The 24,546-nt window shown below is 34.0% G+C and overlaps 1 protein-coding gene across 1 annotated transcript in view; it reads right to left on the reverse strand.

The window, feature by feature from the left end:
• The window catches only part of LOC111141013 (RAN binding protein 17), a 315,346-nt gene that overhangs the window by 254,329 nt on the left and 36,471 nt on the right, over nt 1–24,546 (reverse strand). The window contains exons 10-12 of the mRNA XM_022493328.1: nt 22,744–22,890; nt 21,958–22,130; nt 18,143–18,336 (exon numbers count right to left, since the gene is read on the reverse strand). Of these exons, the coding sequence (XP_022349036.1) occupies nt 18,143–18,336; nt 21,958–22,130; nt 22,744–22,890 (514 nt within the window). The remainder of the gene's footprint in view (nt 1–18,142; nt 18,337–21,957; nt 22,131–22,743; nt 22,891–24,546) is intronic.

The following is a 24,546-nucleotide window of genomic DNA, read 5'->3' on the forward strand; positions in this document are numbered from 1 at the left end:
TATTTCATAATACCAAAATCAATTACATTTCTGTATTGAGAAAACTTCTCAAGTGAACTAAAGTATTTTTCACAAGGTATTGATTGGAACAGTCATAAAAGAGGCTGTCCGTGCTTCTTGGAAGACTTAGGAAGGATAAATACCTCCAGAAAAAGACCACATTCTTCCTATATTCCTGTGAATACTAGCAATCATTACAACTTATCAACTCCCTCTGACTTCGAGAGAGACATCAGCCTACTGAGGTAACAAACTTCCTATAAGTTAGAAACACAACTTGGCAAGTATCCATATCCCCTATTCTATCATAAAACAAATGAATAAATCAGAAAAGACCAGCTATGCAATCTTGGACATTAACAATGTGAAACAGATTCAATAGGAGAACAAAAACACTAATTGATCAAGTAATAATAGAATTCATAAAACAAACTCAAGCTTCAAGATCCATGTAATTAAAAAAAAAAAAGTAACAGAACAAAAAGCCCATGTAGGAAACTGAAGGTGTTAAGAAATTCACCTATATATCTCAAAATTGTTTTGTGATTAATATAAAAGTCTATTAAGAACATACACTATCCCCTGATGACCCTACTTCCTCTGTATGTCCTCTCAAGGGATTTCTCTTCCACACCTCTTGTATCTCAGGCTTCCAACATGGAAGTAGGTCTTTTTGATGTTCCTCATCTCCACTTCTAAAACACACTCCCTCTCCATCATAAAAGCACTCAGCTTTACAGCTTAGATCATCAAATTATACTACCAAATACCCTTTCCTGTTGCAATAATCTACTCTCCCTCTGGTTATTTTCCCTTATTTTCTGAAGATGTTAGTTCTAGGCTTGCCATCACCTTTTCCAATAGTATTTCTATCATAATCAGCAGTAATTTCAATATGTACAAAGATGAATCTGCCAGGGCGCCTGGGTGGCTCAGTTGGTTAAGCGACTGCCTTCAGCTCAGGTCATGATCCCAGAGTCCTGGGATCGAGTCCCACATCGGGCTCCCTGCTCCTTGGAGAGTCTGCTTCTCCCTCTGACTTTCTCCCCTCTCATGTTCTCTCTCACTGCCTCTCTCTCAAATAAATAAATAAAATCTTAAAAAAAAAAAAAAAAAGATGAATCTGCCAACTTCAACATCGTTTGTTCTACTGGGACTCTCCAACACACAAACCAATCACTTTCTTTTTTAACAATTTTACTGAAATATAATTCACTTGCCATACAATTCACCCACTTAAAATATACGATTCAATTTTTTAAAATAAATTCGCAGGGCTGTACAACCACCACGAAGACCTAATTTTAGAACATTTCAATCTATCCCCAAAGAAATTCCACCCCATACCCCTTAACCCCACCCCCAGCCCTAAGCAACAATTAATCTACCTTATGTCTCTTCAGATTTTTCCCATTCTGGACATTTCATCTGAATAAAATCATTTAACATGTATCTTTGTAACTGTCTTCTTTCACTTAGCATAATGTGTTTAAGGATCATCCCTGTTGTGGTTTATACTGGTACTTCCATTTCTTATAGCAAAAAACAAAACAAAACAAAAAAACAACATTCCATTGAACCGATGGTTGCCAGAGGGGAAGGGGTTGGGGGAATGGGCAAAATGGGTGAAGGGGAGAGGGAAATACAAGCTTCCAGTTATGGTATGAGTATGGTATGAATGGTAATAAAAGGGACAGTACAGGGATTATAGTCAATGACCTATAATAGTATTGTACGGTGACAGATGGTAACTACACTTATGAGGATGCCATAAGGTAAAGAGAAGTTGAATGACTATGCTGTATACCTGAAACTAATGGAACACTGTGTGTCAACTATACTAAAAAATATTCCATTGTTGGACATACCACATTTTATTTATCTACTCATCAGCAATGGGCATTTGGATTGTTTCTACATTTTGGCTTTAAAAATAATGCTGCTACTGGGGCGCCTGGGTGGCTCAGTGGGTTAAAGCCTCTGCCTTCAGCTCAGGTCATGATCCCAGGGTTCTGGGATCGAGCCCTGCATCGGGCTCTCTGCTCGGCGGGGAGCCTGCCTCTCTTCCTCTCTCTCTCTGCGTGCCTCTCTGCCTACTTATGATCTCTATCAAATAAATTAAAAAAAAAATAATGCTGCTACTTACAGAAACAGCCTACAGTGTCTACTTACTGATGAATAGATAAGAAGACATGGTATTCAGATAGATAAGATAGATATCTATCTGAATATATGTGTGTGTGTGTGTGTGTGTGTGTGTGTGTGTGTGTGTGTGTGTGTATATGATGGACTATCACTCAGCCATAAAAAAGAATGAAATCTTGCCATTTGCAATGACATGGATGGAGCTAGAAGAGTATTATGCTAAATGAAGTAAGTCAGACAAATACCATGATTTTGCTCATATGTGGAATTTAAGAAACAAATGAGCAAAGGGGGGAGGAAAGGAGAGGCAAACCAAGAAACAGACTCTTAGATATAGAGAACAAACTGACGGTTACCAGAGGGGTGGTGGGTGGGGGGAGGAGTTAAACAAGCCATGGGGATTAAGGAGCGCACTTGTGATGAGCACCAGGTGCTGTATAGCGAACTGTTCAACCAATATATTGTACACCTGAAACAAATATACTGCATGTTAATTAACCAGAATTTAAATATAAACTTTAAAAACAATACTGTTATGAATACCTGTGGATATGTTTTAATTTCTCTTGGCTATATCTAGAATTGGAATCACTGGGTCATATGATACCTAGATTTTTAAAACATTTTAAGGAATGGCCAAACTTTCCAAAGCAGCTGTACCACTTCTCATTCCCACCAGCAATAAATGAAGGTCCAAATCCTTGTCAGCATTTTTATTATCTTTTTGATTACATCCACCCTAGTGAGTATAATAAAGTGGTATCTTACAATTATGACATGTCCTTCCCTGATGACTAATGGTGTTAACCATCCTCACATATGCTTACTGGCCACTTACATATCTTCTTTGGAGAAAGGTCTATTCAAATCCTTTGCTCATTTTAAGATTTTATTTATTTATTATATGAGAGAGAGTGCATAAGCAAGGACACAGGCTGAGCGGGAGGGAGAAGGAAAGGGAAAAAGAATCTCAAGCAGACTCTGCACTGAGTGTGCAGCCCCACGTGGGAATCAATCCAACAACCCTGAGATTGGGACCTGAGCTAAAACGAAGCGTTGGCTACTTAGCTGACTGAGCCAGCCAGGCACCCTTCCTCTGCTCATTTTTTTTTTTTTAAGATTTTATTTATTTATTTGAGATAGAGACAGTGAGAGAGAGCATGAGAGGGGAGAAGATCAGAGGGAGAAGCAGACTCCCCATGGAGCTGGGAGCCCGATGAGGGACTTGATCTGGGGACTCCAGGATCATGACCTGAGCCAAAGGCAGTTGCTTAACCAACTGAACCACCCAGGTGCCCTCCTCTGCTCATTTTTAATTGAACTGTGGTTTTTATTTTTACTAGTGAGCTATGAGAGTTCTTTATGCATTGTAGATCCAAGTCCCTTATCAAATATATAATTTGCACATATTTCCTCCAATTTTCTGGTTGTACTTCCACTTTCTTGACAGTATCCTTTGAAGTAGTCTAAGATTTTTAACTGATATAGTCCAAATTTTGAATTTTTCTTTCGTCATTTTAGCTTTTGGTGCATATCTAAGAAATGATTGGCCAACCCAAAGTCATGAAGATTTACTCCTATGTTTTCTTCTGAGTTTTAACTCTTCATAGTTTCTTCATAGTTTTAACTCTTACATTTAGGTCTATGATTCATCTTGACTTAATTTTGCGTATGGAGGGAGACAGTGGTTCAACTTCATTCTTTGCATATGGTATCCAATTGTCTCAGCACCATTTGTCAAAAACACTATCCTTTCGCCATTGATATGCATGACACTTGTCAAAAAGCAACTGATTATAAATTAGAGGATATCCTGGACTCCAAGAGCCCATTCTCATACCCTTAGGAGATACATACCACTACCTCTCAAGATGGATGAAACGGAATACTCAAGCAGCACAATTGTCCATTAGCTAGACAAACTGTGATGATCCAACAACATCTTATGATCCAAGAATCTCCCAAGTGTTTATTTAACACATTTTAATTCCCAATCTGGAATTTTCCTCTGTCTCCCAAGTTTTGACCACAGATGAGATTGCATCTACCTTTGGGATCATGTCTAGGGTCTTTTACACTTGCTCTGATTCCCAAACCAACCACAAATAAACCCAAGTATATGTGACACATGAAATGAGTATGTTTTGAATAGCTGAATTTAAAATAAGAAGACTTATTTTGGGGGTTTATCACTAATGTAAACACAGAAACTTTTGTCTACCAGTTCTTGATAAAAACAAGCCTACTTGAAAATAGTCTAAGAATTCACCATGCATGTAGCTTTCATATTTCTCTGTTGATGTATCGGTATTATAAAAAATGGAGGCAGTACAATTTAGCTACCAAGAGCATAGGGTTGGTCCAAATTCTGCCTCAACTATTAACAATGCTAGTTACTTAATTTCTCGTTTTTATTCTTATTTATAAATACAAGGGTGATAACTACACCTGACTCACAGGCTTGTGACAAGCACTACATTGTATTCTGCATATAAAGTACTCATAATAATGCTTCCTACAAGTGCTCACTAAATGTTAACTATTATCACTAATACTATTATTATAAAATAGCCATCCTCTTTTTCATTCTTCTCTATCAAACAAACCTACAAAAACCAAAACATACCAATGTTGCTTTTATATGTTCATTATAAGTTTCACTTTATATGTTTTAAAGATTTTATTTATTTATTTAACACAGAGAGAGTGAGAGAGAGAGAGAGAGAGAGATATCACGAGTAGGCAGAGAGACACGCAGAGAGGGGGAAGCAGACTCCCCGCAAAGCAGAGAGCCCGATGTGGGGCTCGATCCCAGGACCCTGAGACCATGACCTGAGCCGAAGGCAGAGGCTTAACCCACTGAGCCACCCAGGCGCCCCATAAGTTTTACTTTAAAAGCTGCTCATGAAAATCAAGTCACAATATTAAAAATTTTTTAAGTTCTTTCGTCCCTACCAGAGGCTTGTTGCAATTACAGCTAGTTACCATTAATTATATATATTTCTTCAGTGCTTTTGTAAAACAAAGCAAAAAACTATAAAGTGAAAAAAAATTTCCAGGTAAAATACACTTAGAAAAGCATGGGCCTTTCTATATGTCATGTTCTGCCAGAGTGCTTTAACTAAATATGTGTATGTATGAGGTACAGTGAAAAGGGAGAGACCCCATGCCCAAAGGACTGAACCTAGTAAGAGATAAAGGAGAAAAATGATTTTTTCAGTGCAGTTGATGAGTATTACTGTCCAATAATAGAAAGAGAAAAGATACTAAATACAAGACATGAACTTCTCAAATTTAAATTTTTTATTGTTTAATTCCTTTTGTTCTGTAACTCAAAAATTAAGGTTTATGTATCAAAAAACACTATGCAGAAAAACATGGGACCAATTTTTTTCTGAAATTATGGTATATTCTGAATGGAAGTTTGTTTATTCGGAGGAAAAACAGAACATTTACTCTCCTTGTTTTGGAAAGCACGGACTTCTATCACACAAGAAACAACAAGCAGGCATTTCCTAACCTTTGGAAACTTAACTGCTAACTGAATAAATCAGGATTAGTGTTAGAAATAAAAATTGGAATGTAAAGGCATTATTATTAAACCATCAAACATAATTTTTGTATTTAACGGAATGAAAAATAATATGAGAAAATAATATTTCTCATAAACACCCTTTCCCTAAACCTCACCAATTTTAGACTGGCAACCTTCGAAATAATAAATGTTACTATGGTTACAGAATTTTGTCCATAAAGTTTAAAGAACAATGTAAATCCATACATCAAAATTACATTTAGAAATTTAAATATACATCAGTTTCATATCTATAAATGTTTTGAATCTCATCTTTATAATGATACTATATTTCCATTATAATTTTCCATTTTTCTATTTATTCTGAAATGTTCAGGGCGCTTGTTTAAGCAGCTGTTCAAGCACAGAACATTTTTTCCTTTAACAAAATAATTATTGCTGTAATAATCTGTAATTATGGTTTATAACTGCAATAATCCCAAAGAAATCAGTCATTACCATAGATCACAAGTAATCGTTAACTACTGTTAATGACCTATTTCTTAGGGATTATTGTTTTCGTAAACCATGACCATATCACCACAAATATGGAAGAGCAAGACAATATAATACAAATGAGATCATAATATAATAATAAACTTATTTTGTAACATTAAAAGCCATTAAGCATCTAAATTAAAGCACACATAACGAGAGCATATAATTTTCTTTGTTCAACACTAACTGAAGTGTTTAGTCTGCACAAAAGAAATTGAATACTGCTACATATGGTGGTATAAACTAGAGCCACATTAGGCACTTCTTGTAATCTAAAACAATCATTTTTAAGTAGAACACAGATATTTCTAAAAGGCAGATTTGTTGCCAATGACAAAAAAAAGAAAAACAAAATGTTAAAAATTTTCTATGTACTGGGCATTAGAGACTGAAATGTTATTAAAACCACATAGTGGGTACCTGGGTGGCTCAGCTGGTTAAGCAACTGCCTTTGGTCATGATCCTGGAGTCCCGGGATGGAGTCCCACATTGGGCTCCCAGAGCAACGGGAATCTGCTTCTCCCTCTGACCCTCTCCCCTCTTGTGCTCTCTCTCACTCTCCCTCAAATAAATAAATAAAATCTTTAAAAAAACCTACACAGTATATCCAACTATAAAAACTCTTTGAATTTATATTTAACCAAGAATCACGTCTGACTTAATTTTAATTTAGTATCAGTAAATTATTACATTGAAGTTAATTCCATTTTTGTATCTCATAACAGCTATACTCCTTTGTAGGAAAACAGATATTATTTTATAACTGAATCTTTTTACTTTTTACATTGCAATGTAATATTTGATACATATGAAGCTATGTGTAATGTATATGAAGTGTAACACCTATTTAATCCCCAGTCCAACTCAAGAACCAAGGCTACCACTCCTCTAACACAGCCCCTTACCTGCCACCCTAGAGTAACTATGATGCTGTATTTGGTGCTTACTATTCTCTTGAATTTTTTTTTTTCATTTTATCACTTATGCATATACTCCTAAACAATGTATTTTTAGTCTCACTTGTTTTGGGGGCTTAAAGTGTTTCATACCACATACAGTTTCCTGAAAATTACACTACTCCACCAGCTATCATATCTCTGACATTCATTGTAAGTATACCTCTACTTCATTTATTTTTATTGTTATAGAATACTGTATTGTATAACCACAGTATCATCTGTTTATCCATTTTCATGTTTATGGGCATTTGAGCTGTTTCCACTTGTGCCTTTAGGAACAACTCGACTATGAACATTCAGTCTCACACACTTGTGGAGAAGAGATGTCCTAGAGGACATCCCTAAGACTGGAAGTGCCAGGCCAGCAGGGATTCAAATGTTCCACTTTGCAAAATAACATCAAATTGACTTCTATTCCATTTCTAATTGATTTACTTTATATTCCTACCACAAGAGTGTAAGAATTCCCTTTGATCTACATTCTCCTGTAAGATTTCTTATTTTTCCCACCTACTGGGAGTACAAATGGTATCTCATGTACCTTTTAAGTATGGTTCTAAAAAATACTCAAGTGCACGGGTTCATTTATTATTATTTTTGTAATTTAGTTTTAGTTTAATTGCAAATTGGTAAGACTGTGGACTCTCTGATGCTATGTGACTGAAATTTGTTGAGACTTGCTTTATACGCAAATACTAGCTCAAAGTTTAAAAAATGACATGCAATTCACATATAACATTATATTAGTTTCAAGTGTAAAATATAATGATTTGATATTTGTATATATTAGGAAATGATCACATTAAGTCCAGTTAACATTTGTCACCTCACAAAGCCACAACTTTTTTTATGGTAAGGACATTTCAAGATTTATTCCCTCAGCAACCTTCAAATATACAATACAGAACTCTTACTATAGTCACCATGCTGTACATTACATCCCCATGACTTACTTATTTTGTAAGTGGAAGCTTATACCTTTTGACCATGTTTATCCACTTTGCCCACCCCCCACCCTCCTCTGGCAACCACCAATCTGTTCTCTGTATCTATGAATTCAGCTTTTTGTTATGTTTTACTTTCAGATTCTACATATAAATGAGATCATATGGTATTAGTCTTTCTCTGTCTGACTTGTTTCACTTAGCATAATGTCCTAAGGATCCATCTTTGCTGTCAGACATGGCATGATTTCACTGTTTGTTATGCCTGAATAATATTCCATTTCACAAACACACACACACACACACACACATTCTTTCTCCATTCATCCATCAGTGTACATTTAGACTGCTCCCATGTCTTGGCTCTTGGTTATTGTAAAGAAAGCTGCAATGAACGTGGGGGTGTAGATACCTTTTCAAATTAGTGTTTTTTATGTTCTCTGAACAAATACAGAGAGGTGGAATTGCTGGATATTATGGTAGCTCTATCTTTAATTTTATGAGGAACTTCCATGCTGTTTTCCATAGTGGCTATTCTAATTCACATTCCCACCAACAGTGAATGAGACTTCCCTTTTCTCTACATCTTTACCATACTTGCTTCCTCTTGTCTTTCAGATAAAAGTCATTCTTGAGAGGTGTGAGGTGCTTTAATTGTGGTTTTAATTTCCATTTCCCTGATGACTAGTGATGTGGAACACCTTTGGTTGTACCTGATGTCACTGAGTAGTATGAGTTCCTTAAATATTTTGGATATTAACCTTTCATCAGATATATATGTTTGCAAATATTTTCTCCCACTGGGTAGTTTACCTTTTCATTTTGTTACTGAAACTTTTAATGAAGAACCTCAGCAAAGATCTATTAGTAGAAAAATTCTGGTTTTGTTTGTCTGAAAATGTCTTTTGTTCATCCTTGTTCTTGAAAGATACTTTTGCTTACATATAATTATAGGATTGCTGTTATTTTGGCTCAATTTAAAAAAAAAATAATATTCTACCATCCTCTGGCTTACATTTCTACTGTTGAGAAATGAGCTTATCAGTCTATTTTATACTCCTCAAGCTGTTTTGGAGCTAATCTGTCTTTGGGACTATACACTATGACTAACTCTTTTTTGATTGGTATATGTTGGGCTTGCTATATCAATAGATTCATGTATTCCATTAATTCCAAAAAATTCTCAAATAGATTATCTTCAGTTATTGCCTCTGTTCCATCTCCTCTATTCTGCTTTTCTGGGATTGATCTGATACCCTGACATTTCATCCCATCCTTTAACTTCTTTTTAAATAGTCTCACTTCCTTGTTTCTCCACATTCTTGAAAATTTCTTCAAACCTAACTACCAATTTGCTAATTCTTTCCTTAGCTATGTCTGATTTACTGTTTAACACACCCATTAAATTTTAGATCACAAAATTTTTTCTTCAATATTAAAAGTTTTACCTGAGTCTTCTTCATTCTGCCTTGGTCATCTGTCATACTCCTGTTGGCTCATTTTTTATACTATTTTTTATTTCTTTAAATATTTCATACATAATTATTTTATATTCCCATCCAATTCCAGTATCTTAAGTCCTTGGGAAGGTCTAAATCAAATAGGTAATTTATTGTTTTTGTTACTGCTCATTGAGGCTATCTTGTTCATTACTTGTGTACTTGTTATTTTTAAAATTATGAACACTCATTAGATTGATGTGAATCTGCAGTTTTCTCAAGGCCCTAAATTATGGTTACTATTCATCAGAGAAGGTTTTAATTTACTTTTTTTGCTGGAAGCCAAGGGGCTGTAACATTCTGGGGCCACTTTATCCCCTTTCAAGGGTCCAACTTAATATATGAATCTTAATCACCAATTTAATCCCTGATACTGATAATTTGCCTTTGGATATATGAATCTTAAGTTCATACACACACGAAGCCTAAGGCCTTGTTATTAATTTAATCACTGATATTGATAATTTGCCTTTGAAAGCAATACTGCCTTTTGACCTTGTTTGCTGTTGACTAGTCCCACTCCAGTTAAAGTTCATTTTTTTGAGGGAGAAATAGGTTGGGGAGGGACGCGGTGGACAAAAGGGGTGGAGAGTAGCAGAGGGGAGGAAAAGGAACCTCAAAAATTTCATGTACTTATTTCAAGCCCAGAAATGCATTAAAAAGTTTATCCAGAAGCTGGCTGTTTTGCATCTGAAAAGCCTTTCAGAGCAGCAAGCTGACAACAAAGAAGTGAAAGAACTACTAATTCTTTACTATTAAAAAGAAGGAAACATTATTTGGGGTATAAACCAAAAAGAAAAATGTGATTTTACAGGCAGCCGGCCATAACACAATCTGAGTCAATGTAGAAAGCACATCTGAAAAGATACTATATGGGATGCCACTTAGTCATTAGACCAAAAAAAGCCCAAAAAGACAAAAGAAAAACCCTTTTAAAAACACTACAACACAGGCTTACAGGGCAAGCACACAGCTCCAAAAAGCCAGCAGAAAAGACAAGGAGGGATGAAAAACAGCGTGTACTCTACTCATCAGTCTGTGCTCTCTGCTACGGTGCATCTGCACCCAACATGCACGAAGACACCAAATGTACTATTGAGCTGATAAGAAAGTAAAATAAATCCTCAAAGGCCTAAAATCTAGAGACATAGACATGAGAACAGCTAGAGAACTTGATTCTCCTTGATGAACAAAGGACAAAACCCAGGGCACGCCCAATGTGAGGAGCCCAACAAAAGCTGAGACACAGTTATACCCTTAGTGAAAAAAATGAACTGGGGTGGGAGGGGGGAGAGGGAATCTGCCCTTGGCAGAGAAAGACAACAGAAACTTGTCTGACTTGACTTTAACATTAGATGGAGAGGAGGAGAAAACCCTCAAGTCAGACCATATATGGTCTGTGGCCTTAACAGAGACCGCCAATGTGATATGAAGAACCTTATTCTAAAGAAGTAGTTCACATGGTGTTGAGTTGGTAGTCCTCCTCCTCTACCTCATTTAGTTAATGGACTAACCATTCCAATTAAAGGACAGGATAGTCAGAGTAGGTTTTTAAAAAAGAAAGAACTATATACTGTCTAAGAGGGATGTACTTTAAATATCAAGACACAGACAAACTGGAAGTAAACACATGGAGAAGGATTACTGTGTAAATAGCATAAGAAGGCACTGACTTTAGTTAGTATCAGATAAGACTGATTTCAAGATGAAAGATTTTAATTAATAGGAAAGACAAAACAATTATAGGTATCTATATGAAGCAAAAATTGACAATTAAAAGTAGCTAAGACAATTCCACAATTCTATTTGGAGATTATAACAGCTCTCTCTATAAATAATAGTAATAGACCAAAACAAAACACAAAATCAGCAAAGACAAAGAATACCTGGACACTATTAATCATCTTGACTTAATTTCTATTTATAAACTGTTACTCCCAAATGGTAAAATACATATTCTTTTCAAGTGTATGTCATATGTTTACCAAGACATAACATATGTTAGGTCATAAAACAAGTCTCAATAAATTTTAAAAGTTTGAAATCCTACAAGATAGTCTTTGACAAGGTGGAATTAAATTAGAAATCAGCAATAATAAGACAACTAAGAAAACCCCAAATACTTGGAAATAAAAAGCATATACTTCAAATTCCATAAATTAACAAAAAATATAGACTAGAAAATATTTTTAACTAAGTGGTGATAAAAATAGAACATCAAAATTCATGAGATGCAGCTCAAACAATGCTTAACAATGAAATTCATAACTTGAAATTTTTCTATTAGAAAAATACAAAAATTTAAAACTCAAAGATGTGGAATCTCTATCTAAAATTAGGGAGGGAAAAGATGAAATAAAATCAATAGTATAATGCAGAAAATAATAAAGCTACAATAACTTATGAAATAAAAAAAATGAACAAACAAAAAAATCAATAAAAATAAAAGTTAGTTCTTTGGAAAGATTCACAAAATTGATAAATATCTAATTGAGATCAATCAGGGGAAAAGAAAAAAAAGGCAACAATTATCAATATCAAGAATGAGGGGTGGGTGGTAAAATGGGTGAATGGGGTCAAAAGTTAAAAACTGCCAGTTGAAAACTAAGTCATGGGAATGTTATACACAGCACAGTGACTACAGTTAATACTGTATTGCATATCTGCAAATTGCTAAGAGGGTAGATATTTAAAGTTCCCATCACAAGAAGAAAATAATTTTATAACTATGTATGGTGACAGTAACTAGATTTACTGTGGTGACCATTTTGTAACATATACAAATATCAAATCATTATGTTGGCTACCTAAAACTAATAATGTTGTATGTCAAGTATGTTTCAGTTAGAAAAAAAAAAAAAAATGAAAGGAACATCATTTCAGATCCTACAGACAGTAAAAGAATAATAACAATATTAGAAATAACTTTATTCCAATAAAAAGGAATTTAAAAATAGAACAAATTCCTTGAAAGATACAAATTACTAAATTTAAGTCCAGGAGAAACAGAAAATTTGAATAGTCCTGTATCAATTGAAGAAATCGAACTTGTGATTTTAAACCCTCTAGGCCCACTGACTTTGCTGGTGAATTCTGTAAGACTCAAGAATGAAATAATACTCATATTCCACAAACTCTTTCAAAAGATAAAGAAAGAAGACGAATTGTTTCCTGACTTATGAGGGTATTACCCTGTTACCAAAACCAGGCAAAGGCATGGCAAGAAAACAAATATAGACAATATCCTTCATGAAAATCAATGTAAAATTAACAATTTTTTTTGGCAAATGTATCTAACACATATATAAATGATAATATATAAATGAATTTTATAAATTTATAAATTTATAAATTATATAAATGAACGCTATATCATAACCAAGTAGGATTTACCCTGGGAATGTAAAACTGGTTTAACAAAAAAAAAATCAATCAGTGTAATTCACTGTATTAGTAAAAAGAGGGGGAAAAAAGGTCATTTGAATAGGTAGATAAAAACATTAAAAAAAAAAAAAAATACCCCATTCATTATAAATAGCCAGAAGAATAGAAGGGAACTTCCTCAAATTTATTATAAACATCCTTTAAAAAAAACTTACAGATAACATCCTACATCAATGGTGAAGGCTCAATGCTTTATATGTACAAACAGAAACAAGGACAGACTATCCACTCTCACCACTTTATTCAACATTGTAGTGGAGGTCCTACCAGTGGAATAAGGCAAGAAAAGAAATAAAAGGCATGAAGACAAGACATTAAACTGTCTTTATTTGCAGATGACATGTCATATATAACAATCTAAAAGAATCCCAAAAAAGCTATTAAAATAAGTAAATTTAGCAAAATCATAGGACACGAAGATAAAGATCAATCCTGGTTTTATATAGCAGAAAATAATTGTAAAATTTACAATAGCATCAAAAATATATAGTAGTAAATTCAGTGAAACGTTTCTAATACCTGTGCACTGAAAGCAATACAACATTGCAAAGAAAATTAAGGGACAACTATATAAGTGAAGCAATATACTATGCCCATGAACTGGATGACTTAATATTGTTAAGATTGCCCAAATGGATGCATAGATTGAGGCAATCCCAATCAAAATTCTAGTGAGATTTTTTAAAAGAAATTAACAAGCTGATGCTAAAATTAATATAGAAAGACAAAAGACCTAAAACGGACACAACCATTTTGAGAAAGAAGAATGAAATGGGAGTACTTAGATTACCTGATTTCAAGACTTACAAAGTTACAGTAACCAAGACAGTTTAACACTAACATAAGGGAGAACATACAGATCAATGGCACAGAATAGAGTCCAGTAATAAACCTCAGCTGTCTATAATCAATTGATTTTGACAAAAGTGTTACAATAATTCAACAGGGGAAAAGAGAATTGTTTCAGCAAACAGGGCTAGAACAACTATATATCTGTATGGGTTGGGAAGGGGACCTTACCATTAACTCACAATATGCATAAACATAAACCCTAAGTGGTTCTGACTTAAACATAATAGCTAAAAACTATTAGACTTCTAGAAGAAAACACAGAACATCATCTCTGTGACTTGGGTAGCAGATTTCTTAAATCCAAAAAGCACAAGCCAGAAAGAGAAAATTGAAAAGGTAGGTCATCAAAATTTAAAACTTCTGCTCTTTGAAAAATAGTTAAGATATACCACAGGCGGGGAGAAAATACTTGCAAACATATATGTGAAAGAGAGATTATATACAGAATTATAAAACACTCTTACAATTCCAATAAGAATATGTATAAAAGAACAAACAACCCAATTTAAAAATCGGCAAAAATGTGAACATTTCATAAAAGAAGATATATGAATGGGCAAAAAGCACACCACCATTAATTATCTGGGAAATGCAAACTGTAACAATTAGATACTACTATTAAGATACCCAGCAGAATGGCTAAAGTTAAGAAGACAGTAACAAATCATGATGCAGATGTGAAGCAAATGGAACTCTCATACATTGTCAATGAGAATGAAAAATGGAACACTTTGTAAAACAGTATAGCAGTACCCTGTAATATTAAACATACATTTCTTATATGACCCAGCAATTTGTCTTAGGTATTTAGCCATGAGAAATAAAAATTGAAGTAGATACAAAGACTTGTCTGCATATGTTCATAGCATCATTATTCATAACAGCCCCAAAACTGAAAGTGGAACTCAAATGTCCATCACACAGTGACTAGATAGACAAAGTATAATAAAGTCATACTATGTAATACTATGCAGCAATGAAAAGGAAATATTAATATACACAATATATTTGAATGTCAAAAACATTATGCTATGTAAAGTCAAACACAAAAGACTACTTATTGTATGATTCCATCTAAGAAATCTAGAAGAGACAAATCACAGTGACAGAAGCCAGTGGTTCCTGGGTCAAGAGACAGGGAAAGGGATCAAAGAGCATGAAAAAATTATTTGGAGTGAAGGAAGTGTTCTCTGTCTTGAATGTGGTGATAGTTACATGGCTGTGAGTATCTTCTAAATTCATCAAAACTACACACTCAAAAAAAAAAAAAAAAGAAAAGAAAAGAAAAATATATCTGCAACTCTCATCAGAGACAAGGAGTTCATTTTTCTAAAATACAAAGAGCTGTTTAAAAAAAAAAAATCAATGAGAAAAGGACCAACAACCCAATTTAAAAAAAAGAGCAAAGAAATAAATAAGTCATTACAGAAAGAGCTGACTAAATAGCTCTTAAATAAATTTAAGCAATGCCTAACTGCACTGACATGGAAAGTTAAATTATACTGAGAAACCATTTTTCACCTACAGAATTGCTAGGAATTTAAAAGGCTGGTAAATTACCCTGTGAAGGCAACAAGGAAACACTCCCATAGAGTTGATGGACAGGTAAACAGACATAGTCCTTACCAAGAGTAATTTGGCAGTATCTATAAGAGTTATAAATACATTTATCCTTTACCCAATAGTAGTTCTACCATGGAAATTTATCTTATTTATATATATATTTGCAGACATGTAAAATGACATATGTATGTCGTTAATCTATGTGGAATTAATTTTAATAGCTGACGGTGACAACTCAAATGACTTTCAGTGGTGGATGGAATGGTTAAATAAATTATATAAAATGATACATATGAAATATCATGCATCTATAAAAAAAGAATTCTCCATATACTGGCTTGAAAATAGCTATAAAATACATTGTTAAATGAAAAAAAAAAAAGCAGGAACAGAACATTAAGGGTGGTATGCCACATCCAAAGTAAATAAAGGGGGATAAGAATTTATAAATTCATAATTGTTTGTATATGCATACAGAAACTTTGAAAATATATACAAAACTAGTAAGAATGGCTACTTAGAGTGAAGAACAAGAGGACAGACAGGGAGCTGAAACAGATCATATTTTAATTTATTTTTTCTAGACGATGTGCATATATTACCTCCTCAAAAAGATTAGGTGAATTAATTCAAATGAAGTTTGGTATGAAAAATAATTAAGAGAACAGACACATTAATATGATATGTAAAGACAGAGCACAAACTTGGGGACAACATTTACAATTCAAATAACCGAAGGATTAATGTCAAAAATACATGAAGAATTCAATCAATAAGAGAAAAACTAACAATCCAAATGGTGAGGAGAAAAAGAACAAAAATCATGAATATATATATCTCTGATAATGACACAAGAGTCAACAAACATAATACTAAACTTCATTAATAATTTGGGAATTACAAAAACTAAAATACCCATGAGGTATAGTATCTCAACTAGTAAAAATTTAGGTCTAACATCATGAGCTGCTGGCAAAAATCTAGATGAGGGTGGGTGGAATATAAAGTAGAAAATCACTCAGTAAACTGCTTTGGCATCATCTACTGAAACTAACTATGTAATAGGTACATATAACAATCTTTACAGCAGCACTCATTGTATCAGCAAAAAAACAGGAAAAACACAGTATTGACAGACAAGAAAATGCATAAATAAATTTGGTATATTCAAACAGCAGAGAACAGTGGCAGTGCAAATGAAGGAACTATAGCCATAGCATCAACACAGACTCTCAAAAATGCAATGTTGAGGGGAAAAAAAAATAAAGCAAGTTAATAAATAAATAAAATCTTTAAAAAAAAAAAATTAAAAAAAATTAAAAAAAAATAAAGCAAGTTGTAGAGGAACACAGTCTCATTCCAGCTGTATAGAGTTCAGAAATTTGCAAAACCATCCATTATTTTCAGAACATATAGATATACACGCACACATAATTTATATATATACATAGATATGGAGGATTACTATGAATAATAAAAGGCACCAATTGATAAACACAAAACTCAAGTCTGCAAGTATTTTCTGCTGGTAGGAAGGATAGATTTGGACAAAGAACAACGGGAGTGGCAAAGATACTGATACTGACCTAGTCTGTGTGATGGTGCTGTTATTGCTAGTCACTATGTTTCAATATATAAATAACCTTTTGTATGTATTTAATATTTAATCATTTTCGAAACTCTACTGAAAGAAGAAATCAATCATGACAAGACTAAATGCTGCAAAAAATAACTGCTCCTCAATTTAATTTATAAATCATGAGATCTTAATAAGAGAAAACATTTGCAGTAGAGAAGGTTAACTACTTACTCCACTATTTAGCCCAGCAGCGGTTTTCTAATGTGACTCAAAAAATGAAAACAAAAACATAATAAAAGGCATTTTAGGAAGATATTAGTAAATGTAAAATCTTATAAACAATTGTTTAAAAAGCATTTAAATAGGAAATCATTGAGAGTGTGACTATCATTCTTTACCATTCCCTTTCCGAAACGATGAAAGGAAGAAACAGAAAAGAAAAAAATTCTGCAACTATAATTAAAGGGCCTCCTATTAGAAATATATAGAGCCAATTCCATTCTCATATTCACTTGATTTTTTTGAAGTGTGAAAAATGTATTTACTTAAATTTCATTCCCTGCTATGTTCCTGAAAGGCTTTAAAGGGACATACAGCAATAAATAAATCCTCCCTCAATAAACACTTAAAGAGAAATAATAAGAAAATCAAGGAATTAAAATAGAATGATAAACCAAAGCCATGGTGAAGGCTAAACCACAGATGCAAAACCATAATGAAGTCTTATACAATTTTTTATTGGATGAAATTGGGCTCTGAATTTACAGTCAACTATAGCAAAGAAGGAAACATGATTAGTTAAAAGACAGTTACAAGTTAATGAACTCTACTCAAATACCATTATCAGCTTTTCTTGATGGTCATTCCAGAGGCACAGTTCCCATGTATCTTATAAAGGAAAACTAAAAACTGACCATCAAGCAAACAAAACACCCAGAAGGTTAATAAAATTAATGGCTTATTAGAAGATGAGGATTTGGGGGCAATACATAAAAATAATTTGCAGCAAAATTCTTGAAGTGACTAATGAAAAGCTACTTAAAATTCAACATAATAGCATACATAGTCATATAAAATGTACTGACCTTCCTGAATTGCCTTGTCCACAGTTATTGCAGAAGGTGAATGCAGAAGCTTTTGGTAATTCTGAGCATTTTGGTCAAACAACTGTACAAGAAGAGTGCATGTCTTTTCATATTCACATCTGCTGACAGTGCACAACTGCTCCAGCTGCTGAAACACAGTAGCAGTATCATCCAGTGGATCATCTAAATTATCTCTGCAAATATAGAACAAGTTTGCAGACAACATTAGAATGTGATATGCTATTATTCACCACAAATAAACTTTATGTTAAATAAAAATTCTACCATGGATAAAGAAACAAAAAGACAAACAGATTGGAAGGTAAGAAATAAAATGTAAATATAAATTCTATATTTGAAGATGACATGATTCTATACACAAAAGTCCCAAAGAAACCACACACACACACATGCGCGCACGCTACAACCTCTTACAGACAGCAGAGTTTACCAAGGTCCTAGCATACAGGGTCAATATATAAAATCCAACTGTATCACTAGCCATGAACTACTGGCCATGAACAATTGGAAATTGACATTTAAAAAACTGTACCTTCCAAAGGCACCAGAAAAAAACTAATTAATTAAATCTAATTAAACATATGTAAAATCTGAATGCTGAATACAACAGTAAGGAAAGAAATCACCAGTGAGGAAAAGAAACACCAAAGAGCTAATTACATTAAAAGATAAACCTCAAAGACAGTCTCTTCAATAAATGGTGCAGGGAAAATTGGACAGCTATGTGTAGAAGAATGAAACTCGACCATTCTCATACACCATACACAAAGATAAACTCGAAATGGATAAAAGACCTCAACGTGAGGCAGGAATCCATCAGAGTCCTAGAGGAGAACATAAGCAGTAACCTCTTCGACATCGGCCACAGCAACTTCTTTCAAGATATGTCTCCAAAGGCAAAGGAAACAAAAGCAAAAATGAACTTCCAGGACTTCATCGAGATCAAAAGCTTCTGCACAACAAAGGAAACAGTCAACAAAACAAAGAGGCAACCCACGGAATTTGAGAAGATATTCGCAAATGACACTACAGACAAAGGGCTGATATCCAAGATCTAGAAAGAACTCTTCAAACTCAACACACACAAAACAGATAATCACGTCAAAAAATGGGCAGAAGATACGAACAGACACTTCTCCAATGGAGACATACAAATGGCTAACAGACACATGAAAAAATGTTCATCATCACTAGCCATCAGGGAGATTCAAATCAAAACAACATTGAGGTACCACCTTACACCAGTTAGAATGGCCAAAATTAACAAGACAGTAAACAACATGTGTTGGAGAGGATGTGGAGAAAGGGGAGCCCTCTTACACTGTTGGTGGGAATGCAAGTTGGTGCAGCCACTTTGGAAAACAGTGTGGAGATTCCTCAAAAAAATTAAAAATAGAGCTACACTATGATCCTGCAATTGCACTACTGGGTATTTACCCCAAAGATACAGATGTAGTAAAAAGAAGGGCATCTGTACCCCAATGTTCATAGCAGCAATGGCCACAGTCCGCAAACTGTGGAAAGAACCAAAATGCCCTTCAACGGACGAATGGATAAAGAAGATGTGGTCCAGGGCGCCTGGGTGGCTCAGTGGGTTAAAGCCTCTGCCTTCGGCTCAGGTCATGATCCCAGAGTCCTGGGATCGAGGCCCGCATCGGGCTCTCTGCTCAGCGGAGAGCCTGCTTCCTCCTCTCTCTCTGACTGCCTCTCTGCCTACTTGTGATCTATCTCTCTATCAAATAAATAAATAAAATCTTAAAAAAAAAAAAAAAAAAAAAAAAGAAGATGTGGTCCATATATACTATGGAGTATTGTGTCTCTATCAGAAAGGATGAATACCCAACTTTTATATCAACATGGATGGGACTGGAAGAGATACTGAGTGAAATAAGTCAAGCAGAGAGAGTCAATTATCATATGGTTTCACTTATTTGTGGAGCATAAGGAATAGCACGGAGGACATGGGGAGATGGAGAGGAGAAGGGAGTTGGGGGAAACTGGAGGGGGAGATGAACCATGAGAGACTATGGACTCTGGGGAACTAGCTGAGGGTTTTGGAGGGGGTGCGGGTGGGAGGTTGGGTGAGCCTGGTGGTGGGTATTATAAGAGGGCATGTATTGCATGCAGCACTGGGTGTGGTGCATAAACAATGAATTCTGGAACACTGAAAAGAAACTTAAAAAATAAATAAAAATTAAAAAAAAAAAAAAACCTGCTCACTGACTAAAGACTTGATCCTGCAGAGATGTCAATTCTTCCCCAAAATTAATCTACAAATTTAAAATAATTCCAGTCAAAATTCCAGCAGGATTTTTTGGTGGAAACTGACAAGATGAGTTTAAAATTTACACGCAAAAGCAAAGGAAGTAAAAGAGCCAAAGCGATCGTGGAAAGGGAAAACCAAGGGAGAAGACTCATACACCTGATTTCAAAGCTATTAAGGCTACAGTATTCAAGACAAGGTACTGGTAGAAGGAGAAACACACAGATTAATGAAAACAGAGTCCAGAAAGCACATGTATGCGGTCAATTAATTTTTGAAAAGAGAATAAAGGCAATGCAATGGAGAGAAGACAGTCTTTTCGGCAAATGGCGCTAGGATAATTGGTCATCCATTAAAAACAAAGCAAAAACAAAAAGAAACCCAACGTCAAGCCTTACCTCATACCATATGTAAAAAGAACTCAAAATGGATCAGAGAAATAAATGTAAATTCTAAAACTGTAAAACCTCTAGAAGAAAAAAATAATGTATAAATCAGACTTCGTTAAACTCTAAAACTTCTGCTCTTCAAAAAAGACTGTCAGGGAAATGAAAAAGCAAGCTATGGACTGACAGAGAATATTTACAAAATACATACAATAAAAAGACTTGTGACCAGAATATATAGACCTTCGAAATCTAAATAAACAACCCAATTCAAAAAGAGGGGGCATCAAATTTAACAGGCACTTTGCCAAACAATACAAATGGTAAATAAGCACATAAAATGATGCTCAACATTACTGGTCGTTAAGGGAATGCAAATTAAGTCAAAATAAGGTACCACTACATACCTATTAGAACGACTAAAATTCTTAAAGTTCTTAAAAACTGATGATATCAAGTACTGAAGAGGATAAAGAGCAATTGAATCTCATACATTGCTGGTAGGAATGCAAAATGATACAGCCCTTTGAAAAACAGTTTGGCAGTTTCTCTTAAAGTGAAACATTTACTTACCATTCAACCCAGATATCTCCCCCCTAAGGTATTTACTTCTCTACCTACCATCATACAGAAATCTGTTTAGGAATGTTTATAGCTATTTTACTCATAATTGACAAAAACAGAAACAACCCAAACGTCCATCAACAGGCAGATGGTTAAATAAACTGTGATACATCCATAAACTGAAATACTATTCAGCAATATATTTTAAGAACTCCTGACACAACATGGAGGAGTCTCACATGCATTATGCTAAGTGAAAGAAGCTGGACTACATACCATAGGACTTCATCTATACAACATTCTGGAAAGGCAAAAACTACAGGAAAACAAGAAGTCAGTAATTGCCAAAGGCTGAGGGTGGGAAAAGGGATGATTACAAGGGACACAAAAGAATTTTCTGGGTTGAAGGAACTATACTCTATCCTAACTGTAAGGTAGTTCTACAACTATATATCCTTATGAGAACTCATAGACCTGTTCACTAAAAAGGGTGATTTTACACTAGGCAAATTACACTTCAAATGTTTAAATTCCAAGATGCAAAAGGTAAAAACACAACAGAAACATTTAGTTTTCAATACCTCACAACTATGGCAACAGATTCCAACCGAGAAGTGATAAAGGCCTTCGTGATTTCTGGTGCATAAGTGTCTAATAAGTGGGGTTCAGTTGACTTCACAAAAGGCACTGATGCTACCATCCTTTGCCACAGAGTTAATAAATAATGAACACTGTTGGGAGCAAATTCCCAATGCTACAAAGAAATAAAGCAAATGTTATTTAAAATGACATATCTTCCTAGAATAAGAATTAAAAAGACAAAATTACTAAAAAGGTATTTTTGACAAATTACTAAACACAGACTTTAAAATTAACTTTTATTATAATTATATAGCCAATGAACATTCAACATAGCAAATTTTATGAATGCAAAAAGGCATAAAGAAGAATCCAACAATCTCTCATTATTCTACCACCCAAGGATGAGGACTATTAAAATGTTAGTGTACTTCCTTCTAATCTTCTTTCCATGAATACTTTCCAGAGTTGAGATCATGTAGAAAATGTGGTTTTAAAACCTCCCCCCAAACTTATAAAAAATTTCCCCCCCAAAAAATATGTAAAAAATGTTTTTATTTCTTCACAGTTTATTATAGCTTCTCAATTCATCCTTCAATTATTAAATATTCAGATAGTCTAGATCTAATTTTTTTTATAAAATATGTTCCAGTGAACTATTACCTAAAATCCTGGAGTAAGTATTTTTAGTAAAGTACAGTAACAAATATTAAAAATCCCCACCAAATCTTACCAAGAAATTGTTTTTTAAATTATCTGTTTAATACCAATTATGTATTTTTATTTACCTGTAGGCTAGTAATGGTAAAGTTAGCAATCAATCTGATAACTTCAGGATATTCCTTCACCATAACTAATTCTCCCAGCTGATAATTTGTCTTTAAACGAGCCAAAAATCGGCAAAATTCATGATAATTACCTGGATCAGACAAACCCTAAATTATAAGACAAAAAGAAAGACTTTTAAAAATACTTAAGAACAAACCAAGCTAATAACCTGTCAATAAAATTCCAAGAGTATTTTATTAAGTTTTCCAATTTTCATTGGTACTCTGTATCAACTGGGTAGATTATTAATGAAATAAAGCAAATGATTCCTGTTGAAATTAATGTTTTCATGAATGATTCATAATAAGAAATCCAAAGTAGAGGATGTGGAAGAAGCTTTGCACTGGGATGACTAAATTGTATTTGGGAACCCACCATATTACACAAAATATTTGCATGTGTACATACATGCGTGTGTGTGCGCCCAGGTGCACACACACTGCAACTTAAACAGAAGTTAACAGAAGACTTGAGAAATATTTATGATGAAAATTCAGAATGGATTCTTGAAACACTGGAAAAAAGTGATACCAGCTGAACTTAAGTTAAAATGGTACTTGTGCACACAAGCAGAAATTTCTTCTAATTCAACAAATATTTACAGAGTTCCTATAGACACTGTGCCCTCAAGCAACTTCTGGTCCCTAAGCAGAGTCATTCAAATAAATTAATGCAGAAAGTTTAACAGAAGTACTACAAGACAGAGAGGTAATCTTGAGGAAAGAAAGGTTAAAAGGAAAGACCAAGAAAGAGGTCCCTAGTTGTCTATGAGAGCTCCTTGAGGACTGGGTACAAGTGTCATCTTTACAAAAGTTCAAACACTTTGTATTGCAGATGGCATGAAAGAGAATTCAAAAAGTATCTGTTTCGTACTGAAAGTTTCTAAGAAATTTCATTCATATGAACACCATGAAAATATAAAAGAGTCTAATTATAATAAGATACTTCATACTCATAGGTCTTCTAATATGTTTGTAACTCTAAAATAATATAATATTCAAACTAACTTTTACAGACATGCAACATGAACATGAGGATTTTGGAAAACCAATTAAAACAATTATTTGATATTAACATATTATTTTCCACATACTGATTGATGACAGTGACTTAAACTACTAAAAATTATAAAGTATATTAGTAAAATCCCATTTATCAACAAAACATGTATATTTCATGACTGTGCTAACGTTGGAAATATAAAAGCATAACACACAAAATACTAAAACACTCTTGAGAATGACCTACAAAATCAACTGCTCCTTATTAAGCAAGCACATTTTCTTTATGTACAAATATTATATGTCCCCTCAAAAGTTAGTAATAACTAAGAGACAGATAAATCCCCTTAAAGCATTTAACCTCTTAAAATCCGTGCTTTCATTACATATATTTTAAACCAAAAACAAAATAAAAAGTAAAACAAAAAGTTTTATCTAGGCAGCCAAATCACTAATTAAGAATGGCTTTGCAATTCTCTGGAATGAATATTGCCTCTGAAGCTTTGCAAGTTAATGTATAGATTTTTTAAATCTACAAACTCTTATTTGTCCACAAGAGGGCAAAAAGGTATTATCTCATAATTCAAAGCCACTTAATCCAATATTAACGTTCAAATTTATATTAAGTCTTACAGTTCAGAAGGTAGCTATGACTCTGAAGTAATAAATAATGTAAGAAGTACAAGCAAAGAAATGCAAGACACAATGGTATAAAGCAGAAGCATCACAGGATATATACCTTCTATTCTTATTCACCTAAAA

This window comes from Enhydra lutris, unplaced genomic scaffold (genome assembly GCF_002288905.1).
Source record: "Enhydra lutris kenyoni isolate GAN:26980312 unplaced genomic scaffold, ASM228890v2 scaffoldscaffold5, whole genome shotgun sequence".
NCBI lineage: Eukaryota > Metazoa > Chordata > Mammalia > Carnivora > Mustelidae > Enhydra > Enhydra lutris.